At 57.7% G+C, this 20,499-nt stretch overlaps 3 protein-coding genes across 12 annotated transcripts; 2 read left to right on the top strand and 1 right to left on the bottom strand.

Moving 5' to 3' along the window:
* Window positions 1–62: 62 nt before the first annotated feature.
* HSPB9 (heat shock protein family B (small) member 9) lies at window positions 63–2,233 on the bottom strand. The gene is given in 2 exon segments (XM_027094652.1): window positions 63–952; window positions 954–2,233. Coding segments are annotated over 2 exon segments (441 nt in total). The 5' UTR covers window positions 1,040–2,233; the 3' UTR covers window positions 63–597.
* A 124-nt stretch (window positions 2,234–2,357) lies between these two features.
* Window positions 2,358–10,811, top strand: KAT2A (lysine acetyltransferase 2A). 4 transcript variants are annotated; one of them, XM_027094637.1, is made up of 18 exons: window positions 2,358–2,743; window positions 2,883–3,006; window positions 3,342–3,502; window positions 3,590–3,679; window positions 3,992–4,173; window positions 4,264–4,455; window positions 5,303–5,409; window positions 5,603–5,713; window positions 5,806–5,942; window positions 6,037–6,245; window positions 6,462–6,588; window positions 8,482–8,592; window positions 8,914–9,057; window positions 9,313–9,427; window positions 9,519–9,555; window positions 9,638–9,701; window positions 9,835–9,919; window positions 10,018–10,811. In XM_027094637.1, the coding sequence occupies exons 1-18, from the start codon at window positions 2,405–2,407 to the stop codon at window positions 10,209–10,211; spliced, it is 2,529 nt and encodes an 842-aa protein (XP_026950438.1). In that variant the 5' UTR covers window positions 2,358–2,404; the 3' UTR covers window positions 10,212–10,811. The 4 variants fall into 4 exon arrangements, with proteins under 4 accessions (XP_026950438.1, XP_026950437.1, XP_026950440.1 ...); XM_027094636.1 differs by having other exon boundaries at window positions 5,803–5,942; XM_027094639.1 differs by having other exon boundaries at window positions 2,359–2,743; window positions 3,342–3,487.
* Window positions 10,812–10,872: 61 nt separating this feature from the next.
* Window positions 10,873–20,183, top strand: DHX58 (DExH-box helicase 58). 7 transcript variants are annotated; one of them, XM_027094642.1, is made up of 13 exons: window positions 10,873–10,980; window positions 11,518–11,686; window positions 11,897–12,098; window positions 12,482–12,672; window positions 14,223–14,336; window positions 14,932–15,058; window positions 15,212–15,403; window positions 16,080–16,342; window positions 16,883–17,032; window positions 17,125–17,286; window positions 18,005–18,195; window positions 19,468–19,564; window positions 19,860–20,183. In XM_027094642.1, exons 2-13 carry the CDS (start codon window positions 11,519–11,521, stop codon window positions 20,043–20,045), a joined length of 2,043 nt encoding a protein of 680 aa, XP_026950443.1. In that variant the 5' UTR covers window positions 10,873–10,980; window position 11,518; the 3' UTR covers window positions 20,046–20,183. The 7 variants fall into 7 exon arrangements, with proteins under 7 accessions (XP_026950443.1, XP_026950441.1, XP_026950442.1 ...); XM_027094640.1 differs by lacking the exon at window positions 10,873–10,980 and adding an exon at window positions 11,146–11,345; XM_027094641.1 differs by lacking the exon at window positions 10,873–10,980 and adding an exon at window positions 11,235–11,272.
* The last annotated feature ends 316 nt before the right edge of the window (window positions 20,184–20,499 follow it).

Raw genomic sequence — 20,499 nt, 5'->3', positions numbered from 1 at the left:
AAGTTGAGGGCCTTGCATTTGCCTCTCCCCCAGCCCCTCCAGGTTATATTGGGGTATGTGCAGTCTGTATTTGAAAATAGTTGGGTCTCTGAACACCAGAAACAACCTCTTTGGGGTTTTCTGATTAGTCTGTACTAGGCTCGTGAGAGATGGGGTCCTCTCACCCTCTTCTCTGAAGAGGAAGGAACACCGACGACCTCTGGAACCTTGGACTGGTCATAAGGCCAAGACGGCAGCCCCACACTGGGTCCAAGCCGTCTGCTCCCTAGTCTCTGGGGGGCCCTCTGCTGGTTCTGGAGTCAAGTGATGCTGGGGCCCTTTTGGCCCTCTGCTGCTCCCTGCTGGTCCAAGCAGTGAGCTGAGCTGAGTAAAGCAACACTGCCCACTCTTCCCCCAGCTTCCCGGGGGCCAGATTTATCGTGGACCACCACCTTGAGGTGCCTTTCCTGCCCCTCTGGGCCCTCCACCTGGCCTCCCTCTACCTTTGTTCTACCTCCCCCTCTGACCCCAGCCCCAAGAAACGACCGCAGACTCTGAAGCTGTTGTGTTGCTCACTACGGTGGTGGTTTACTGGGTCAGGCTAGTTTGGAACCCTTCTTAAGAGGCACGGCTCCTGAGTCTCGAGGCGGGTCCTGTTTGGGCTTCAGGGGAAGGCAGCACCCGGCACTGGCCACGGACGCACAGCTGGCCAGAGGGGGTCAGGCAGCAGGTCACGGCGGCGGGATCCAGGTCCGGTGGTAATGACATTTGCTGGTGCACCTTCTGCGCCACGCGGAAGCCGCTCCCATCCGGGTCACAGCCCTCCAGTTGCCGCTGGCCAGTCACCATCAGGCATCCGCCGTCCACTTGAACCACCAGCTCCTCAGGGGTGAAGCCGTGGGCATACATCTTCATCTGGAAGCCACCCCGTACAGCTGCCACATCTTCCGCGAGCTGCCGCACCGGCAGGGTGCACCTGGTTCTGTTCAGTAAAGGCCACGCTGGGACATCGGGACGCCGACTGGCTCCCGTTGGGGAGACTGCTACTGACCCGCTGCATCCGAGTGAGCAACTGCTGTTGAAGGGCGCGAGGCTCCGAATGCAGCCCTCGGCGCTGGGCCGGGGGGCGGACGCCGGGAGCGGGGGCCCGACGCTGGGAGCGGGGGCCCTCGTGGCCCCGCGTGGCTCCGCTCCTGCTCGCGCGACGCCTCCCCGCTCAGGGGGCTCCCTTGGCTTCCGGCGAGGTTGGCTTCCACAGAGTATGGGGTCAGCTGTGCACGTCCTACCTCCACGGGTCAGGTTGGCAGCCGCCCTGGCGTCCCCTGCTGCTGCTTTTATCTCGGATCCGGCCGCTTTCTCGGGCCCTTCCCCACCTTAGTCAGAGGGCCCGGCCGGGGCTGAGACCCAACCGGATAGGCCAAACGGGGCTGGTGGCGCTCAAGCCCAACACTGGAGCTGTCACCAGTACGGAGCGGAGATGAGATGAGCCGCCAGGCTCTTGCCCTTCTGAGAATCGGGCCTGGGGGGAAGGAGGACTGTCCCCTGAACAGAGCCATCAGTGTGACCGTGGGGTCATCCATTCTTGGAACGTCCTGCAGTTCTCTGACCACGCACAATCCTGCGACACATGGGGACTGGGAGGTGGAGGCGCCTTCCTGGTTTCCTTCATTCCATCCCGGGCCTACTGTGGCAGCTCAGAGCTGGGCTCTGGGACCACAATGATGAAGACTTGGGCCCTGCGTGGGAGGTGCCCACCGTGTGGGCGGGAGAGCCGTTCCGCCCTCCTCTGCCTCTACTCCCTCTCCACCTTGGGAGCCTTTTACCTGACCACGGCCATTACTGTGGCGCTCAGTGCTTATAAAATAAACCCTTTTTGTTGAAGTATAATGTACGCAGAGAAAAGTGTGCAAAGAGAACACACCCGTGTAACCACTTAACAGGTCAAGAAATAGAACTGCTGCTAAATCGCCACGCTGGGTGCAACTCTGTGTCCCGAGACGTGTGGGATAGGGCCAGGGTGGGGGCAGGAGGGAGATGCGCAAGAAGCCAACTCGACTCCAGGCCCCAGGCCTGCATTTTCACCCTTGGGCTTGGGAGGTGATTCCCCAAACAGAAGCCTGTGTTCTGGGGTACTTCTCCTTGTCCCAAGAGCAGCAATCTTTACTATCTTGGAAGCCTTCAGTAGAGATTACAAGTGAGGAGGAGTCAATCTGGGGTGCTCGCTCGGGCCTCACTTGTCTGGCCGACATCAAGAGACAGGACAGAAAAGCCTGGAAGCTGGAGGCAAAGGGAGCGACCGTGAAAGACTACAATTCCCATCATGCCCCGGGGCATGGACGCCTGCGCACTGAACGCCGGTTGCCCATGCGGCCCTAGGGCTGGGAGCGCCGCGCCGCGCTGCGCCGCGCTCCGCTGCGGGGAGGCCATGACGGAACCTTCCCAGGCCTCGACCCCGGCCCCGGCCGCGCAGCCCCGTCCTCTTCAGTCCCCAGCCCCCGCCCCAACTCCGACTCCTACCCTCAGCCCGGCTTCGGCCCCGACTCCGGCTCCCACTCCGGCATCAGCCCCAGCCCCAGCTACAGCCCCAGCCGGGAGCACAGGGACCGGGGGGCCCGGGGTAGGAAGTGGGGGTACCGGGAGCGGGGGTGATCCGGCTCGACCTGGCCTGAGCCAGCAGCAGCGCGCCAGCCAGAGGAAGGCGCAAGTCCGGGGGCTGCCGCGCGCCAAGAAGCTTGAGAAGCTAGGGGTCTTCTCGGCTTGCAAGGTGGGGGCGGGGCCTGGGGTGAGAGGGGGCGGGGTTTGGGGCATCCTAGGACTTGGGTGGGAATGGGGGCAAAGTTCTGGCTGGGGAACGGCTTCTCACCCCGGGTTACAGGGTTATTGACTGATTCTTCTGCCTCCAGGCCAATGAAACCTGCAAGTGTAATGGCTGGAAAAACCCCAAGCCCCCCACTGCACCCCGCATGGACCTGCAGCAGCCAGCTGCCAACCTGAGCGAGCTGTGCCGCAGCTGTGAGCACCCCTTGGGTAAGGCAGGTAGTGCCCTTGGAGCTGGGGGTGGGGGTGGAGGTGCCGGGTCCTACTTGGACAGGATGACTTAATGCCACATAGTTGCATCTCTGAAAGACCGAAGATGCCTCCTAAAGAGGAATTGGTCTGGGAGCGTGTATGCCCCAGGGGAGGAGAAAGGAAATCTGCCAGCCAGAAGAGACAAGAGGCCACCCAGATAGGAGCGGTCAGTCTCGTTGCCGGTCACGCTGATTGGAGGGACTGAGGGTGTGTCTTGGCTGGCGATGAAAAGGAATAGGAAGCCCTGTTGATTTTTTCTGTTTCTTTTTCCCAACTGCCATTTATCCGTACAGCCGACCACGTGTCCCACCTGGAGAATGTGTCAGAGGATGAGATTAACCGACTCTTGGGGATGGTGGTGGACGTGGAGAATCTGTTCATGTCTGTTCACAAGGAGGAGGATACGGACACCAAGCAGGTCTATTTCTACCTCTTCAAGGTGAGCTTCTTCCAAGTGAGTGTGTGTGGGCGAAGGAGGGAGGCTGGGGGCCCTGCAGCTCTGTATTCCGCTGACCTCTACTCCTCCCTCCTCTTCTTCCAGCTCCTGCGGAAATGCATCCTGCAGATGACTCGGCCCGTGGTGGAGGGGTCCCTGGGCAGCCCCCCATTTGAGAAGCCTAATATTGAGCAGGTGGGATGAGGCAGGTGGTAAGAGGATTGGGGGCATCTTGAAGGAGTGGGGAGGCTGTGTTATCCATTCCCCCCCCCCCCCCGCCGCCCAAGCTGAGAACAGGGGAGAGGTTCAGAGAAAGGAGGATGCTTTGGGCTAACCTCAGGTGGGCATGGAGGTGGGAGGGGGTATAATTTCTCCTCACAGACAGCTCCAGAGCAAAAGCCGCAGAGAGCCCCCTGCCCTCAGGAAGCACCTACTTTTGAATAAGAAGGCCCTGCTGGCTGCCCACACCTCCTCCCGTTTTGTCCCCTACCTACCTCCCCTTCTCAGGGTGTGCTGAACTTTGTGCAGTACAAGTTTAGTCATCTGGCTCCCCGGGAGCGGCAGACAATGTTCGAGCTCTCGAAGATGTTCCTGCTCTGCCTTAACTACTGGAAGCTTGAGACGCCTGCCCAATTTCGGCAGAGGTCTCAGGCCGAGGACGTGGCTACCTACAAGGTCAATTATACCAGGTAGGTCCAGCCAGGGACAGCATGGGGGAGGCTTGTAGGCCCAGCCTGGGCTTTCATTTACCACCTCCCTGCTCCTCATCTGCTCTGCAGATGGCTCTGTTACTGCCACGTGCCCCAGAGCTGCGATAGCCTTCCCCGGTACGAGACTACTCACGTCTTTGGGCGGAGCCTTCTCCGCTCCATCTTCACCGTTACCCGGCGACAGCTGCTGGAGAAGTTCCGGGTGGAGAAGGACAAGCTGGTGCCCGAGAAGAGGACCCTCATCCTCACCCACTTCCCCAAGTAAGGCTTATTCTGGCCTGTCAGGATCTTGCACCACGTTCACATCCTCCCTGTGGTCCCCTGTTTTCCAGGAGGACTTCCTGGATTGGTCCTTCCTCTCACTCCATGAATCTTCTGGGATGGATCTGGGCCTCTACCTGGGAGACTTGCCCAAGGCCCAGATATAATTTGCTAGCTCCTTGCCTTTTCCTGTACTAGTCTGGGGATGACAGGTACATGGCCCGAGTGCTAACACTGCCCACGCCCCTGGTAGACATGACTAACCGTTTCCCATGGGGTGTGGATGCAGCTCAGAATCCTTCTCACCACAGCACTCCTCAAGAGCTTACACTTGAGGTGAAACTGCTTTTCACCCCTGTCCTAGCCCTTTCTGTAAGATTTTTCTCTGTTCTGCCACACCATCTCTTCATTTTGAAGCTGGCTTACAGCCACCCAGTTCAAGAAGCCTTTCCCAACTAATGCAGGCCCTCATGTGCTTCTCTTGCCACCAGGTGGCAGTAAGAGGTGGCAGGAGAGGGTGGAATCACATTTTGATACTGAGGCCCAGGGTGACTGGGTGCCCCGCCTGGCACACAGCACAGGATGGCTTTGGTTCAGACCCTGTCTCCCTGTGCTGTTCACCGTGGCATACTGGGCTTCTAGTCTCTGTTCTGGATCATCCTGTCCTCCTACCTTCAACGGGGGGCTCCCAGAAGACAGGGAGCTGTGCCTCTTCCTCGTCTGAAGGCAGAGGCTGTCTCTGTCTCCCAGTTCCCTGAGGGCAGCCTCCAGGCCTTCCCGTGTCTGGCCCAGGCTGCTCCCTCGGTTGGAGGACAGAGCTGTGGGACAGACTCTACCCTCCCCGCAGATTCCTGTCTATGCTGGAGGAGGAGATCTACGGGGCAAACTCTCCAATCTGGGAGTCGGGCTTCACCATGCCGCCCTCAGAGGGAACCCAGCTGGTGCCCCGGCCGGGTATGTGCCACACACAGTAGGCTTTCTGCTTGGCCCTCCTGGCTGACCTTAGCCCCGCAGTGGAGGAGGGGCTGCGAATGGCAGCAGTGGGGAAGCACAGGAGGGCTCAGCTGGGGGTGGGAAAGCCTGGATCCCTTAGAGGGACACCAGCGCCTTCAGCCTCCATCCCCTGATTTTTTCGTCTCTCTCTCAGCTACAGTCAGCGCTGCGGTTGTTCCCAGCGCCCCCATCTTCAGCCCCACCATGGCTGGGGGCAGCAACAGCTCCTTGAGCCTGGATTCCGGAGGGGCTGAGCCCATGCCAGGTGGGTGCTTGACCCCTGACCTCTACCCCTCATTCACCCCTCCCCCAGCCCCTCTTGCTGTCCCTGGGAGACTTTGCCAGCTTCCTCAGCAGGTGAGAAGAGGAAGCTCCCAGAGAACCTGACCCTGGAGGATGCCAAACGGCTCCGTGTGATGGGCGACATCCCCATGGAGCTCGTCAATGAGGTCATGCTCACCATCACGGATCCCGCGGCCATGCTGGGGCCTGAGGTGGGCAGCCCAGCTTATGGGCCAGTTGTGCTGGGGGTGGGGTGGTGGCTCACCACCTGAGACCCCAGCTCAACACCCCTGCTCTGGTGCCCAGACGAGCTTGCTGTCGGCCAACGCCGCCCGGGATGAGACTGCCCGCCTGGAGGAGCGCCGCGGCATCATCGAGTTCCACGTCATCGGCAACTCGCTCACACCCAAGGCCAACCGGCGGGTGTTGCTGTGGCTCGTAGGGCTGCAGAACGTCTTCTCCCACCAGCTGCCACGCATGCCCAAGGAGTACATCGCCCGTCTCGTCTTTGACCCGTATGTCCCCAGGAGAGCCCAGCCCCAGGCCACCACACCCGGGCACCTCCTCCTTGGCCTCCCCACTGCTCCCCAGGCCTCCTCCTCCAACCCTGGGCGATTCTTGCTCCTTAGTTCCCAGCACCGTGAACAGCTCAGGCCTCCGGGGTGGTTGTGGGCTCCTGGGGAGCACTTGGGGGACAGGTAGGGCCTGTGACCTGACCCCTCTCCCCTCAGGAAGCACAAGACTCTGGCCTTGATCAAGGACGGGCGGGTCATTGGTGGGATCTGCTTCCGCATGTTTCCCACCCAGGGCTTCACGGAGATTGTTTTCTGCGCTGTCACCTCAAACGAGCAGGTCAAGGTGAGTCCACGCCCCTGGTCCCAGCTCCATCCCACCCCCTGCTTCTGCTCTGGACGAGGTCAGAGCAGCACAATAGTGACACAGCTGCCCCCAACCCTTCTTTTAGTGGCCAGACAGTTCTTCACACCCCCACAAGGTGGCAGTTGTACTTTGATAACTGGATTAAGGAAACACCTGTTGACATATGGTTCGCCAGAATCAGTAACACTTTTATTTTGTTTTCTTCTAGTTTTATTGAGATATAAGTGACACGTAGGCCTGTGTAGGTTTAAGGTGTACAGCCTGATGATTTGCCTTACATACGTCGTGAAATGATGACCACAGTAAGTTTAGTGAACATCCGTTACCTCATATAGTTACAAAATTAAAGGAATAGGAAAAAAATGCTTTTTCTTTGTGATGAGAACTCTCCAGATTTACAGTAACGCTTTTAAACGGACCTGTATTTCTTGCATCACAAGAATGTTCACGTACGTTGGGGAGTTAACTTTTATAACAGCACCTGTGCTGGGTGATAGTCCTGGTTTCTGTCCTTTAATTGTTACAGTAGACCCACTAGTGAGGTCCCGGGTTGTCCTGTTTTATTTATTTATTTATTTATTTTTTATAAATTTATTTTACTTATTTTATTTATGGCTGTGTTGGGTCTTCGTTGGTGCACGCAGGCTTTCTCTGGTTGCGGCGAGCGGCAGCTACTCTGCATTGTGGTGCGCGGGGTCCTCATTGCCGTGGCTTCCCTTATTGCGGAGCACGGGCTCTAGGCGTGCGGACTTCAGTAGTTGTGGCGCACGGGCTCAGTAGTTGTGGTGCACGGGCTTAGTTGCTCCATGGCATGTGGGATCTTCCCAGACCAGGGCTCGAACCCGTGTCCCTTGCATTGGCAGGTGGATTCTTAACCACTGCACCATCAGGGAAGCCCAATTTTTTTGTTATTTATTTATTTTTTAATACTCTTTTTAAAAAATGTTTATTTATTTATTGTTTATTTGGCTGTGTCGGGTCTTAGTTGAAGCACGCAGGATCTTCGTTGTGGCATGTGAACTCTTAGTTGCGGCATGTGGGATCTAGTTCCCTGACCAGGGATCAAACCCGGGCCCCCTGCATTGGGAGCGTGGAGTCTTAGCCACTGGACCACCGGGCAAGTCCCTTGTCCTGTTTTGTTTTTATTTATTTACTTTGTAAAATGATGCAGCCACTTTATTTATTTTTGGCCTCGCTGTGCAGCTTGCAGGATTTTATTTCCCCGGGATCAAACCCGCGCCCTCTGCAGTGAAAGTTTGGGGTCCTAACCACTGGGCTGACAGACACTTCCACCGTTGTCCTGTTTTACATAACCCATATCTGCATGGTGCCTCTTTGGTCCTGACGTGTGTGGAAGACAGTCTCTTTGGGGTTCAGATATTGTGATGAGTGGGGCCCTTGTGATTCCCCCTCCCCTCTCCTCCAATTCTGAGGCCCAGAGACTGGGAACTAGCCACCTGAGGACCACAGCTTCCTGGTTGGGTTTAGATGCAGGCCCTCCCTGCCATAGCTGGCCACCTGACTTGGACACATTTCCTAACATAGCTGAGTTTCAGGTGTTTTTCTGTAAAATGGAGGTAACGATAGCTGTTTCATGGGTTAACTTGGGGATTACTCTGTAAAGAACCAAGCACCACACCTGTTCCAGAGTAAGCTCTTAGAAATCCAGCATCCTTCGCTTTTCTCCCCATAAACTCCCCTTCCTCTGCCAGTCGCCTTTCCTCCTACCTGACTTGGATCCCCTGGCTATTCCCACCTCCTTTCCAGTCTGCTCCCTCCTGTCCCTGCCCTCCCCTCCCTGCCCTCCTGAGACCTCTCTAGCCACAGGCCTGCCCCCTGCCCCCTGAAAAGCCCTGCCCCCTTCCCCTGCAGGGCTATGGGACTCACCTGATGAACCACCTGAAGGAGTATCACATCAAACACAACATTCTCTACTTCCTCACCTACGCCGACGAGTACGCCATTGGCTACTTCAAAAAGCAGGTGACCCTCACCTCACCCCGTTTGCCCACTGCCTGGGGACAGGGGTCATTCTGTCTCATCCCCAATGTGGATGGAGTAGGAGTCCTTCGTCTCCCCTGTTCCATCCCACACCAGCGGGGGAGTCCTTCACGCCTGTATTCCTCCCTCCTGCTGCTGCTCCAGGGAAGGATAGGGTTCTCTAGGGCAGTTGGGCAGGCTGGGGGAGCTGGGAGGTTCTGGGAGTGAGTCGGGGGGTGGGTAGCCAGCCTGGAAACATGCCAGGGACAGATTCAGGTTGGAAAAGGCTTGCTGATGGATTGGCCGTAACTCTCCACGCCTTAGGGCTTCTCCAAGGACATCAAGGTGCCCAAGAGCCGCTACTTGGGCTACATTAAGGACTATGAGGGCGCGACACTGATGGAGTGTGAGCTGAACCCGCGAATTCCCTACACGGAGCTGTCCCACATCATCAAGAAGCAGAAGGAGGTGTGTGTGCATGTGTGTGCATGTACTCGCACACACGTGCACGTCTCCATGGGGCTTTTCATGAACGTGCACTTGAGGGTGAGCACGTGTGGATGTGTACCACGTGTACACGCAGGTGCGCACGCACATGAAGAAGGATGGGCCAGGGTCTTGGTTCTTGCTCTGCCTCTTAGGGGAAATTAGGGGGGCCTGACTGTGGCCTGGGAGGGTGGTTGCTGGAGCTGGGTTGGCCCCTCAGACCCTTCCTTCCCTCAGATCATCAAGAAGCTGATTGAGCGCAAACAGGCACAGATCCGAAAGGTCTACCCCGGGCTCAGTTGCTTCAAGGAGGGTGTGAGGCAGATCCCTGTGGAGAGCGTCCCCGGCATTCGTGAGCAGGGGTCTTGGCTGGGGAGGGGGTGTACTGCTTGGGGTGTGGACAGGCATTCTTAGGGGTGTTCTCCCCACTCCCCACTTTGCAGGAGAGACGGGCTGGAAGCCGCTGGGGAAGGAGAAGGGGTGAGTGTCGTGTGGAGGGAAGGGAGGAAGGAGGGGGAGGCAGAGGGCCCAGGAGCCTCAGACTCGGCCTCTCTTGCCCCAGGAAGGAACTGAAGGACCCAGACCAGCTCTACACGACCCTCAAAAACCTGCTGGCCCAGATCAAGGTGGGGAGACCAGGCTCCCTTCTGGGGGTCCCTGTGCCAATGGCTGCGGCTTTCTGACCCAGGGTGGGGGGTGGCTGTCTCGAGCTGGGCGGGGGCACAGTGGGCCTGGCCTCAGCCCGGCTCTCCTCTGCAGTCCCACCCCAGTGCCTGGCCCTTCATGGAGCCCGTGAAGAAGTCGGAGGCCCCAGACTACTACGAGGTCATCCGCTTCCCCATCGGTGAGGACCCCCCGTTCCAGCTCCTTCCTCCCACACCTGCTCCGGCTCCCTGGGCCGTGCAGCCTCTGAAAACAGGGCCCTTCTCTCCTGCTGCCCAGACCTGAAGACCATGACGGAGAGGCTGCGCAGCCGCTACTATGTGACCCGGAAGCTCTTTGTGGCTGACCTGCAGCGGGTCATCGCTAACTGCCGCGAGTACAACCCCCCGGACAGCGAGTACTGCCGCTGCGCCAGCGCCCTGGAGAAGTTCTTTTACTTCAAGCTCAAGGAGGGCGGGCTCATTGACAAGTAGTCTGGCTTTGGACCTCGGCCTCAACCTGGAATGCCTCCACCTCAGCTTCTGATCTAATCCCTGGGGTACCCTCGTGAGCTTGAGACACTCCAGCCAGGGGCCCTCCAGCCCCGATCCTGCAGCCGTTTCAGGGCCCTGGGACACCCCCAAGCCTGCAGCTCTGTCCCACCCTTCATTGTGTCTGACCTTGGGAAGGGGTCTCTCAGGTCTGGGGTTCAGCCCCTCTAAGAGTGGCTGGTGGCCAGAGGATGAACCCTGTCCAGCCCTGGTGGCCCCCAGTCCTGCCTGATCCCCCCTTCTCCCCACCCCCACCCCCAACACACACACACACACACACACACACACACACACACTCCCGCAAGCCATGGAGTTTTGGAGTCCCGGCCCTGGCCCAGGTCACTGTTTCCTCAAGGGCAGGATTGCCAACTTTAGCTTGAGTGAGGGGGCTTCAGGGGTTGGAAGTTCAACCTGGACTGGAGGGGCCGTGCCTCACCCTGCACTGTTCTGTTTGTCCCCCAGGGGTGGGGGGCATGGGGACCATTCATTTCCTGGCATTAATCCCTTGGAGGGAACAATAAAGTTTTGGGGTTTTTATTCTCAGTGTGATTGTTTCTTCAGTAGAATCCTGGCCTTAGCAGGCTGACCCTGTTCCGCCAATACTGCCTGCAGGCTGGGTCAGCAAGCCTCATGCCTGTCCCGCGCCCCCGGGGCGATGGGGCTTGCCGGGCTGCAGTCCCCCACTTCTCCCTGCTGTCTGCTCCTGGTCCAGGTGAAGACTCCACTCCTGGGGGAGGGGCTAGCAGCACCCAGGAGGAAAGAGAGGGTGCCTTGCTGTCAGCAGCACTTCTCCCCCTCCCTCCACCCCTCACCCTCTCACTCCCCCCTCACCCACCATATCCCCCCACCCGGGCCCCCTGGAGCGCACAAAGTTTTTTCTGTGGGGCAGCAAAGGGAGATTCCTAGGTTGATCTCTGCAGGGCTGGCTCCTCCCCTCAGTTTCAGTTTCCATTTCCTGCTCATCGGAGCCCAGCAGCATCTGGGCTAAGCCGGCAGGGCTGCAGGTGAGACCCGGGCTGGCACGGGGCAAGTGTGGTCTGTGGTACTCAGCCTTTCCCCTGCCCAGATCGGTTTCCGGTAGGTCCCACCGTTGCCCTGCCCCCTTCTCCCTCAAGCTGGATGGAGTCCGGGGCACAGGGAGTTCCCTACGCAAGACTGAGCTGGCCAGGAGTGGAGAGTGGCTCTGAGGGGTGCCGGGCCTGGGAGGGAGCCAGGAGGACCAGTGGTCTGAGCTCCCTGCCATTTCCAGAATGGAGCTGCGACCCTACCAGTGGGAGGTGATCATGCCCGCCCTGGAGGGCAAGAATATCATCATTTGGCTGCCCACGGGCTCCGGGAAGACCAGGGCAGCTGCTTATTTGGCCAAGAGGCATCTAGAGACTGTAGACGGAGCCAAGGTGGTTGTACTGGTCAACAGGGTGAGTGTCCTGCCCTCCCCCCAGCGGCGTCTCAACTCCTCGGGTGCCTCTCAGGACCCTCCGGAACTCCAAAGCGGCTGTGACCGTCTCTAAGCTCACCTGTCTTTTCCCCCATTCCAGAACTCAGCCATATCCTGGGGGTCACCTTACTCCCCCTATTCCCCAGGCCCTGATCCAGCTTCCTCTCCCCATCTCATTCTCCACCCCCAGGTGCACCTGGTGACCCAGCATTGTGAGGAGTTCAGCCGCATGCTGGGCAAACGCTGGACCATTACAACCCTGAGTGGGGACATGGGGCCACGAGCTGGCTTTGGCCATGTGGCCCAGAGGCACGACCTGCTCATCTGCACAGCTGAGCTGCTGCAGAAGGCACTGACCAGCCTGGAGGAGGGGGAGCATGTGGAGCTCAACGGTGAGGGCTGGGGGCAGGGGGAAAGGGTGCACCCCTGAGGCCCCCTGCCTGCCAACCCCAGGGCTCCTGTTCTAGTAAAGGTGTTGGGACATTTCATGGGATGAGGCGTTCCCCATTCACCAAACCCCAGCATACACCCCAGTAGAAACAGACCTGGCTAGAGTGCAGGGTCTTGGGCAAGTACCTTCCCCTAGCTGAGCCTCAGTTTACTAACCTGTAAAATGGAGGTAAATCGGCCCTGCCTGGCCCATTCTCTGGGGCCTAGCTGCAAGCCGTGAAGGGAGGAAGGAATTCTCAGATGAGTTGTGGGGACTACATGAAACAGCTTATGGGAGGAAGGGCTTTGCAAACTTAGGTAATAACCTTCTCTTGTGTGCCTCCAGCCTTCTCCCTGCTGGTGGTGGATGAGTGTCACCACACTCACAAAGACACCGTCTACAACGTCATCCTGAGCCGGTACCTGGAGCTTAAACTCCGGAGGACCCGGCCGCTGCCGCAGGTGCTGGGTCTCACAGCCTCGCCAGGCACTGGCGGGGCCTCCACGCTCAATGGGGCCATTGACCACGTCCTGCAGGTCAGCTTGGCCCCTGTGACCCTCCCACCAGAAACCTCCCTAACCTGTCCTGCCTTACGCCATGCCCATCAGCCCTCTCCAGACTCCCCCAGGCAGGGTTCAAGCCACTTCCCCACCTAAGCCCCAGCCTCGAATGACTTCTTGTCGCACTTATTCTATCTCCCAAGTCCACTCTGGCTTACAAAGTCCCACGTGACCTAGGCCTTGCCTACCTCCCACCCTCATTTCCTGCGCCCTTCCCCTCACTCCCACTATTCTGGCCTTCTCTCTGTATCTTGAGCACGGCAGGCTTGTCGTGTCTCAGGACCTTTGCACTTGCCATTTCTTCTGCCCTGAATGCCTTTACCCTGCACTTTACTTGTCAGGCTCTTTCTTGTCATTCAGGGAGCAGCTTAAATGTCACGTCTTCAGAGTTTTCCCTGATCATCACTGCACTCTTTTTTTTTTTTAATTATTTATTTTTGGCTGCGTTGGGTCTTCATTGGTGCACATGGGCTTTCTCTAGTTCCGGTGAGCGAGGGCTACTCTTCGTTGCGGTGTGCGGGCTTCTCTTTGCAGTGGCTTCTCTTGTTGCGGAGCACGGGCTCTAGGCGCACGGGCTTCAGTAGTTGTGGCACACAGGCTCAGTAGTTGTGATGCATAGGCTTAGTTGCTCTGCGGCAACTAGTGGGATCTTCCTGGACCAGGGATCGAACCTGTGTCCCCTGCATTGGCAGGCGGATTCTTAACCACAACGCCACCAGGGAAGTCCCACTGCACTCTTTCATATCATCCAGTTTTATTTTTTCAGAGCTAGTTAACACTACGTGAAATTCTCTCATTCTATTACTTTTTTTTTTTTTAATTTTTTTTTTTTTTTTTGCTGTACGCGAGCCTCTCACTGTCATGGCCTCTCCTGTTGCAGAGCACAGGCTCTGGACGCGCAGGCTCAGCAGCCATGGCTCATGGCCTAGCTGCTCCGTGGCATGTGGGATCCTCCCAGACTGGGGCACGAACCCGCGTCCCCTGCATCGGCAGGCGGACTCTCAACCACGGTGCCACCAGGGAAGCCCTTAAATTTTAATTTATTTATTTGGCTGTGTCAGGTCTTAGCTGCGGCACACGGGATCTTCGCTGCGGCATGCGGGATCTTTCATTGCAATGGGCAGGCTTGTCTCTAGTTTTGGGGCACGGGCTCCAGAGCACGCGGGCTCAGTAGTTGTGGCGTGCAGGCTTAACTGCCCCGCGGCATGTGGGATCTTAGTTGTGGGGCCAGGGATCGAACCCGTGTCCCCTGCACTGGAAGGCGGATTCTTAACCACTGGACCACCAGGGAAGTCCCTCATTCTGTTACTCTTGTTTATCACCTGTCTCCCCAACTCCAATGTAAGATGCTCTGTATCCCTGGTAACTAGAACAGCACTGGGCATAGAGAAGGAGATCAATAGCTATTTGTTGAATACATGAGTCTCCACTCCCAATGGCCCTGCCTCAGCCCATCCTGCCCCAAAGCTCTGCCCATTGTCCCCACAGAACCCCCCATTCCAGTGAACCCCTCTCTGTTGCCCCAGCTCTGTGCCAACCTGGACACGTGGCGCATCATGTCATCCCGGGACTACCGCTCCCAGCTGCAGCACAACCGCCAGCCCTGCAAACAGTACGACCTCTGCCACAGACGCACCCAGGTGCGTGGGGGGCGGGCCGTGGCAAGGGGTGGGGTCTGGTGTGAAGTTAGAGCACCTGGGGTTGAGCTCTGACTCCACCCTCACTAGCTCTGTGGTTTCAGGTTATTTGCTTTTGTCTCAGCCTCCATTTCCCCTTTTTGTGAAATGGGGCAGATACAGCCCATGCCCTCAGCCTGCTGTTTCGTTGGACTCAGATGCCACCGTGGGCATCTCTCAAAACCCTGGGCACGCTTTGCAAACCGTAAAGCTGGGCCACTTTGTGCTGAGGCTGTTCCAAGCTCTCTCCTGCGGTGCAGACACTGTCTGGTGTCTGCTATGACAGGGCTGGACAAGGACTAGACATCACTGTGCTCAGGCCAGAAGTCAAGGATTCCGACGTAGCAGGAGCGGGGGCGGGGGTGCAGGACCCCGACCTCTGCCTCCAGCCAGGACTCCTTTCACACCCCAGCCGGCCTCCCTGGGGGGCTCCCTCCTGTCCAGCTCCGATGTGCCGGCAGTAGCGGCGCAGCTTCACCCGGAGATCAGCGTCCCCTCTGGGTGCCCATTCCCCCGATGTGTGTGGGAAACCCCTCACACCCTCACTCTTCTTGTCCAGGATCCGTTTGGCGACATGCTGAAGGAGCTCATGGACCAAATCCACGACCATCTGGAGATGCCCGAGTTGAGACGGGACTTCGGGACGCAGACCTACGAGCAACAAGTGGTGGAGCTGAGCCGGGATGGTGCGAGGGGCGGTTCTAGGGAAGGGGTGTGCGGCCGGGACGGGCCGGGGCGGGGCCAGCCTGGGCGGAGCCTTTCGGGGGCCGTAGTCTAGGCGGAAGTGGGCCCTGGAGGGGCGTGGCCCCTCAGGCCCTGCGAACCCTGCCCTCCCTCAGCGGCTGAGGCGGGGCTCCAGGAGCGGCGGGTGTACGCGCTTCACCTGCGTCGCTACAACGACGCACTGCTCATCCACGACACGGTCCGTGCGGTGGATGCCCTGGCCACTCTGCAGGATTTCTACGACAGGGAGCGCACCACTAAGACGCAGATCCTGCGTGCCGAGCGCTGGCTGCTGGCGCTGTTTGATGGTGAGGCTCGCAACTGAACTGAAGGTCAGAGGCCAGCCAGGACGCAGGTGCCAACGTGGGTGGGGAAGGTGCCAACGAGGGTACTGGGGCCCGAATTTTCTAACCAAAAGTCAAGGCCGTGGATATGACAAAAGATAATATGCCCTCATTTGTGAAGGTTTGCATAGATATAAAAACGAATTCATGTTTTTGACAGAGATTTTTAAAAAACCATTTAATTGGGACGGTCCTTGAAGGTTTGGGATGTGTGGTACCTTTAAACTGGGAAAGTGAGGTGGTCAGAGGATGAAATGTAAGGCTAGAGGAGGCCTCAGCACAGGCTGGAGGGCAGGGATCTTTCTGAAGAGACCTGAGTTGAGTCAGACCCCAGGAGCAAAGATTAGCATGAAAATGTCCAGGGTCATCCTGGTAGCTGGGTTGAAGAGGGGTACTGGATGAGGTGTGTGAGCAAAGGATTCTACACTGTAGGCCCCCGACCTAAGGCTGGGCAGGCAGAGGGTATCCTTAAATGTGCTTTTGGTGCTGTTCAGGGGAATTAGGCAGGAGCAGGTGTCGTCAGGCACCCCCGGACCCCAAACTCCTGTAATCTTATCCCCATGAGTCCCCCACGCCCAACCCACGCCTTGCCCACCTCCAGACCTGAGTCCTGCGCTTCTGCTTTGGGCTTTTCTGGCAGACCACAAGAATAAGCTGGCCCACCTGGCAACTCGTGGCCCAGAGAACCCGAAACTGGAGGTGCTGGAAGAGATCCTGCAGAAGCAGTTCAGGAGCCCTGACAGCCCCCAGGGCATCATCTTCACCCGGACCCGCCAGAGTGCTCACTCCCTCCTGCTCTGGCTCCAGCAGCAGCCAGGCCTGCAGACAGTGGCCATCAGGCCCCAGCTGTTGATTGGGGCTGGGAACAGCAGCCAGAGCGCTCAGATGATCCCGATGACCCAGGTGTGGGTTCTGGGGAAAGGTGCTGAGGGTGGGGCTTCCCTAGTGGGGAAAGGGAAGGGACAGGATCTTCAGCACAGAGCAATGGGGTACTGATTAGCTCCAGGCAGAGGGCAGAGAGCTGGGGGGAAGAGGTAGACACTGAGATCCCCAGTGTTGAAGGTTCCCCCAACCTGGAGATCTCTGGGGGAAGAGAGGCAGAGGCTTGGGGATCTGCAGGGAGAGGCGAGTGATTGTCCTCAGGACAGGGAATCAGGGGTCTGGGGTCCCTTGCATGAGAAGAATAGGTCCATGAGAGCTCCTAGAGTAGAGGGGCAGGGACCTTTAGGGACTCCTAAGGGAGACGGGGGTTAGATGGGTACCTGGGAAGATGAGCAAGGTCCTGGGGCTACTTGAAGATAGAGGTGGGGACGCAGGGTTCCTAGGGAAAGGGGACAAGATTGTGAGTAAAAGGGCTAAACCAGGAGAGGCTGGGCTGGCAGGAAGATAGGCCTCAACCTACCTCATTTACCATCCTCTTTCTCCTCCCCCACTTCCCCCCAGAGGGACCAGCAGGAAGTGATCCAGAAGTTCCGGACTGGTACCCTGAACCTCCTGGTGGCTACGAGTGTGGCAGAGGAGGGGCTGGACATCCCCCAGTGCAAGGTGGTGGTGCGCTATGGGCTCCTGACCAATGAGATCTCCATGGTCCAGGTGCCCAGAGCATCCCTCCCCGAAACAGCCCTCAAAGGATGCTGTGTGGGACCCCAGCCCCACTCAGGCCCCTCTGTTTTCTCTTTTCCCAGGCAAGGGGCCGTGCCCGGGCCAGCCAAAGTGTATACTCATTTGTGGCGGCCCAAGGTAGTCGGGAGCTGAAGCGAGAGCTGACCAATGAGGCGCTAGAGACGCTGATGGAACGGGCAGTAGCTGCTGTGCAGGAGATGGACCGGGCCAAGTACCAGGACAAGGTTTGTGGGCAGCCTGAGTACCCTACGGGGAAGGGGACTGAAGACACTCTGCCTAGAAGGTCTCTGACTGCCACACACATACACTCCCCTGGTCCCCCTTCCTCTGGGGGCTAGCCTGGCCCACCTGGGGAAGATCTGAATGAAGGGAAAGGTAGAGGCTGGGGATGGGGCTTCCAGGGAAGGCAATGGCTGTTCTCCAAAATGCCTTGGAAACAGGCCTTATCCAGGGCTTTGAATTTATCCTCATCACCAAATATTTTGTGTATCTGTGAGAGCCGCCTTACAGCCCTTCTGGAACCAGGCAGCAGGGAAACAAACAGACACATCCACAAAATAAGCCCAGAACCAGGGCTTAAGTCAGTTCCCCTGAGGCAGGGTCACTATCGTCCAGCCTTGTTCAGGATGGTCCCTATTTACTCCTGTTGTCCCAGCATAATTATTAATGATGCCCCATGTTAGATTAAAAGAAGCCACTTTGCACAAAATCCTCCAAAGAGGGAGTAAAGATTCAGCAAAAAGACTTGCCTTCCTCTCATATTTTTTTCCACCCCATATTTTTTTCCACAGAGCTGCTTCTAAAAAGTCCAGGGATGGTTGAGGAAGTCCCTTCTGGGTGCTAATAATCTGAGGTCTTTGGGAGCCCTTTGTCCCCCTGGGAGCATTCCTGGGGTCAGGTCTCTCAGGCCCCAACCATGCCCCATGTCCCCCCCCACCCCAGATCCAGGCTCTGCAGCGGGCAGCCTTGGTCAAGCGGGCAGCCCAGGCGGCCCAGCGGGAGAGTCACCAGCACAAGTTCCTGGCAGAGCACGTGCGGCTCCTCTGTGTCAACTGCACGGTGCCCGTGGGCTATGGGAGTGACCTACGGAGGGTGGAGGGTACCCACCACGTCAATGTGAACCCCAACTTCTTGTGAGAACTGTAGAAGGGGCTGTCGGGATGGGAGGCGGGGAGAGAAGAAGGGTATGATGGGAGATGGAGAATCCCTCCCATCCAGAGAGTGCTTTGAGGGTTTGGAAGGTTAAAGAGCATTTTAACAACTACCAGGTATGCATTTTCACGGTAGTCTGAGTAGACAGGTCTTATCATCACCCCACTTTACAGGTGAGGAAACAGAGGCTCAGGCTAAGTGACTTGCCCAAGCTCCCACAGCCCCTATGTGGTTGAGCAAGAGCTGGAATTCAGGACGCCAAATGCTGAGGGGCCACAGACTGGCCCCCTGGTCCTACCTACTTTGTTTTTTAATATTTATTTATTTTTGGCTGCATTGGGTCTTAGTTGCGGCACTCAGGATCTTTCGCTGCAGTGTGTGGGTTCTTCGTTGTGGCGCGCGGGCTTCTCTCTAGTTGTGGCACGTGGGCTCATTAGCTGCAGCACATGGGCTCTGTAGTTGAGGCGCACGGGCTCAGTAGTTACGGCACCTGGGCCTAATTGCCCCGCAGCATGTGGGATCTTGGTTCCCCAACCAGGTGGTCCTACCTACTTTGAAGACATCAAGAGGGGCTAGTTGTCCCTGAGCCATCCCCTCATCTTCCACCCTCTAGAGGGTAAACTTTCTCTATCCTCCATCCCTTCATTATTTATTAGGTACCTGCTATGCCAAGGATCTTCACACAGGTTCTCTCATTTGAGGAGGTAGCATTTCAACTAGGACTTGTCTTGAAGGATGCACTGGGTTGGAATGTGAGATGAGGAGAGGCAGGGATGATGCAACGGGAGTAATTCCGGTTGACTTGAGTGGAAGAGATGGTGAAGGATGAGATTCTGAAGGAACACAGACTGGCCTGTGGAGGACCTTGAAGGTCGGGCTTGAAAGTTCAGCCTTTGTCCTGTAGGCAATGAGGAGTCTTGGAGGGATTTTGAGCAAGGGAATGTCAGGGTCAGATGTACATTTGTAGAGGGTCACTCTGACAGTTGGTGGAAGGATGATGTGGGGTTGAGAGTAAGGATGGAATGGGATGGAAGGACGGGGCAGGGAGAGCTGTTGGGGGACTGTTGAAATCATCCAGGTGGGTAGTGCTGAGGTCTGAGCGTGGCAGAAGAAGGTGCCGTGAAGGCAGCCTCTCGACAGGCAGGAAGGCCCAAGGCCCAGGCGCAGGCTCGGCAGGCAGGAGGGCATGAGATCTGGGGCTGGGGTTGGGGGTGTGGTCCATGAGGGCTGTGGCCACGCCCATTCTTCTCCAGGATCTACTACAACGTCTCCCAGGAGCCTGTGGTCATCAACAGAGTCTTCAAGGACTGGAGGCCTGGAGGTGTCATTAGCTGCAGGAACTGTGGGGAGGTAAGTGCTGGGGCCGTGGCCCTTAGCACGTCTTGAGAAGTCCTCGGTCTGAGAGAGGAAGCCCAGCCTCTGCCATCAGGGTGCCCTCACTGGGATGGGGGAGGCAGCCCTGCCCCAGGAGCTCCCAATCTGAGGAGTTCCACCCCTGTCTTAGGGAGCCCACAGTGTGATGGGGGAGATGGCTCTCAGGCTGAGGTGGGAGACATAGGCCCAGCATTCATGAACTCCGACCTGAGGAGAGAAGCCCAGTCTGAGGACAGAGGTGCAGACCTGGTCATCTCTGTCCCACCCACAGGGCTGGGGTCTGCAGATGAACTACAAGTCAGTGAAGCTGCCAGTACTCAAAGTCCGTAGCTTGCTGCTGGAGACACCGCAAGGGCGGGTCCAGTCCAAGAAGTGGTCCCGCGTGCCCTTCACCGTGCCTGACTTTGACTACGTGCAGCACTGTGCCCAGAGCCTGGCAGACTTCTCCCTGGACTGACCATCTTGTCCCTGCAGTGCCTGCTGTAGCCTGCAGGGGGCGGGAGAATCCACAGCAGCCACCATCTCCTGGGCAGAGCCTGGGTCCAGCCCCTCCCTCCCGAGTCACCAGCTCCAGGCTCCCGGCTGACCAGCCACAGAGGAACCCTGGGCACCCAGGCTGGCTTGGACTCCCACACTGAGGAAGCAGCTGGAGAGCCACAGCTCATCCCAGACCCCCCTTACACGTACACAGACACCTTCGTATGCAATGGCTGGAGCTGGTGGGGGGAAACTGAGGCAGAGGCCCCACTGTACTAGGCATCGCCAGTTTCCCTTGGCTTCAACATTCCTTCCCTGCCAAGGCCACTTGTAGGCTTTGAGATTCTCCATAAATTAAAAATAAAGAAGTAGAACTCATGTAGAAAGTGGGTGGTATTTTTAAAACAGATGTGTTGAGGTATAATTGACATAAC

This window comes from Aethalodelphis obliquidens, unplaced genomic scaffold (assembly GCF_003676395.1).
Source record: "Aethalodelphis obliquidens isolate GAN/ISIS:26980383/991018 unplaced genomic scaffold, ASM367639v1 scaffold89, whole genome shotgun sequence".
NCBI lineage: Eukaryota > Metazoa > Chordata > Mammalia > Artiodactyla > Delphinidae > Aethalodelphis > Aethalodelphis obliquidens.
Note: the sequence above shows the minus strand (reverse complement) of the source record. Positions and strands in the feature narration are given on the sequence as shown.

Bases quoted from the DNA above. Each gene is read 5' to 3' on its own strand.
- DHX58 (XM_027094642.1), top strand. From the start codon at position 11,519: ATGGAGCTGCGACCCTACCAGTGGGAGGTGATCATGCCCGCCCTGGAG. The intron at 11,687-11,896 runs GTGAGTGTCCTG...CTCCACCCCCAG, and splicing joins TGGTTGTACTGGTCAACAGG to GTGCACCTGGTGACCCAGCA. The intron at 17,033-17,124 runs GTGCCCAGAGCA...CTCTTTTCCCAG, and splicing joins ATGAGATCTCCATGGTCCAG to GCAAGGGGCCGTGCCCGGGC.
- KAT2A (XM_027094636.1), top strand. From the start codon at position 2,405: ATGACGGAACCTTCCCAGGCCTCGACCCCGGCCCCGGCCGCGCAGCCC. The intron at 2,744-2,882 runs GTGGGGGCGGGG...TTCTGCCTCCAG, and splicing joins GGGTCTTCTCGGCTTGCAAG to GCCAATGAAACCTGCAAGTG. The intron at 3,007-3,341 runs GTAAGGCAGGTA...TTATCCGTACAG, and splicing joins CAGCTGTGAGCACCCCTTGG to CCGACCACGTGTCCCACCTG.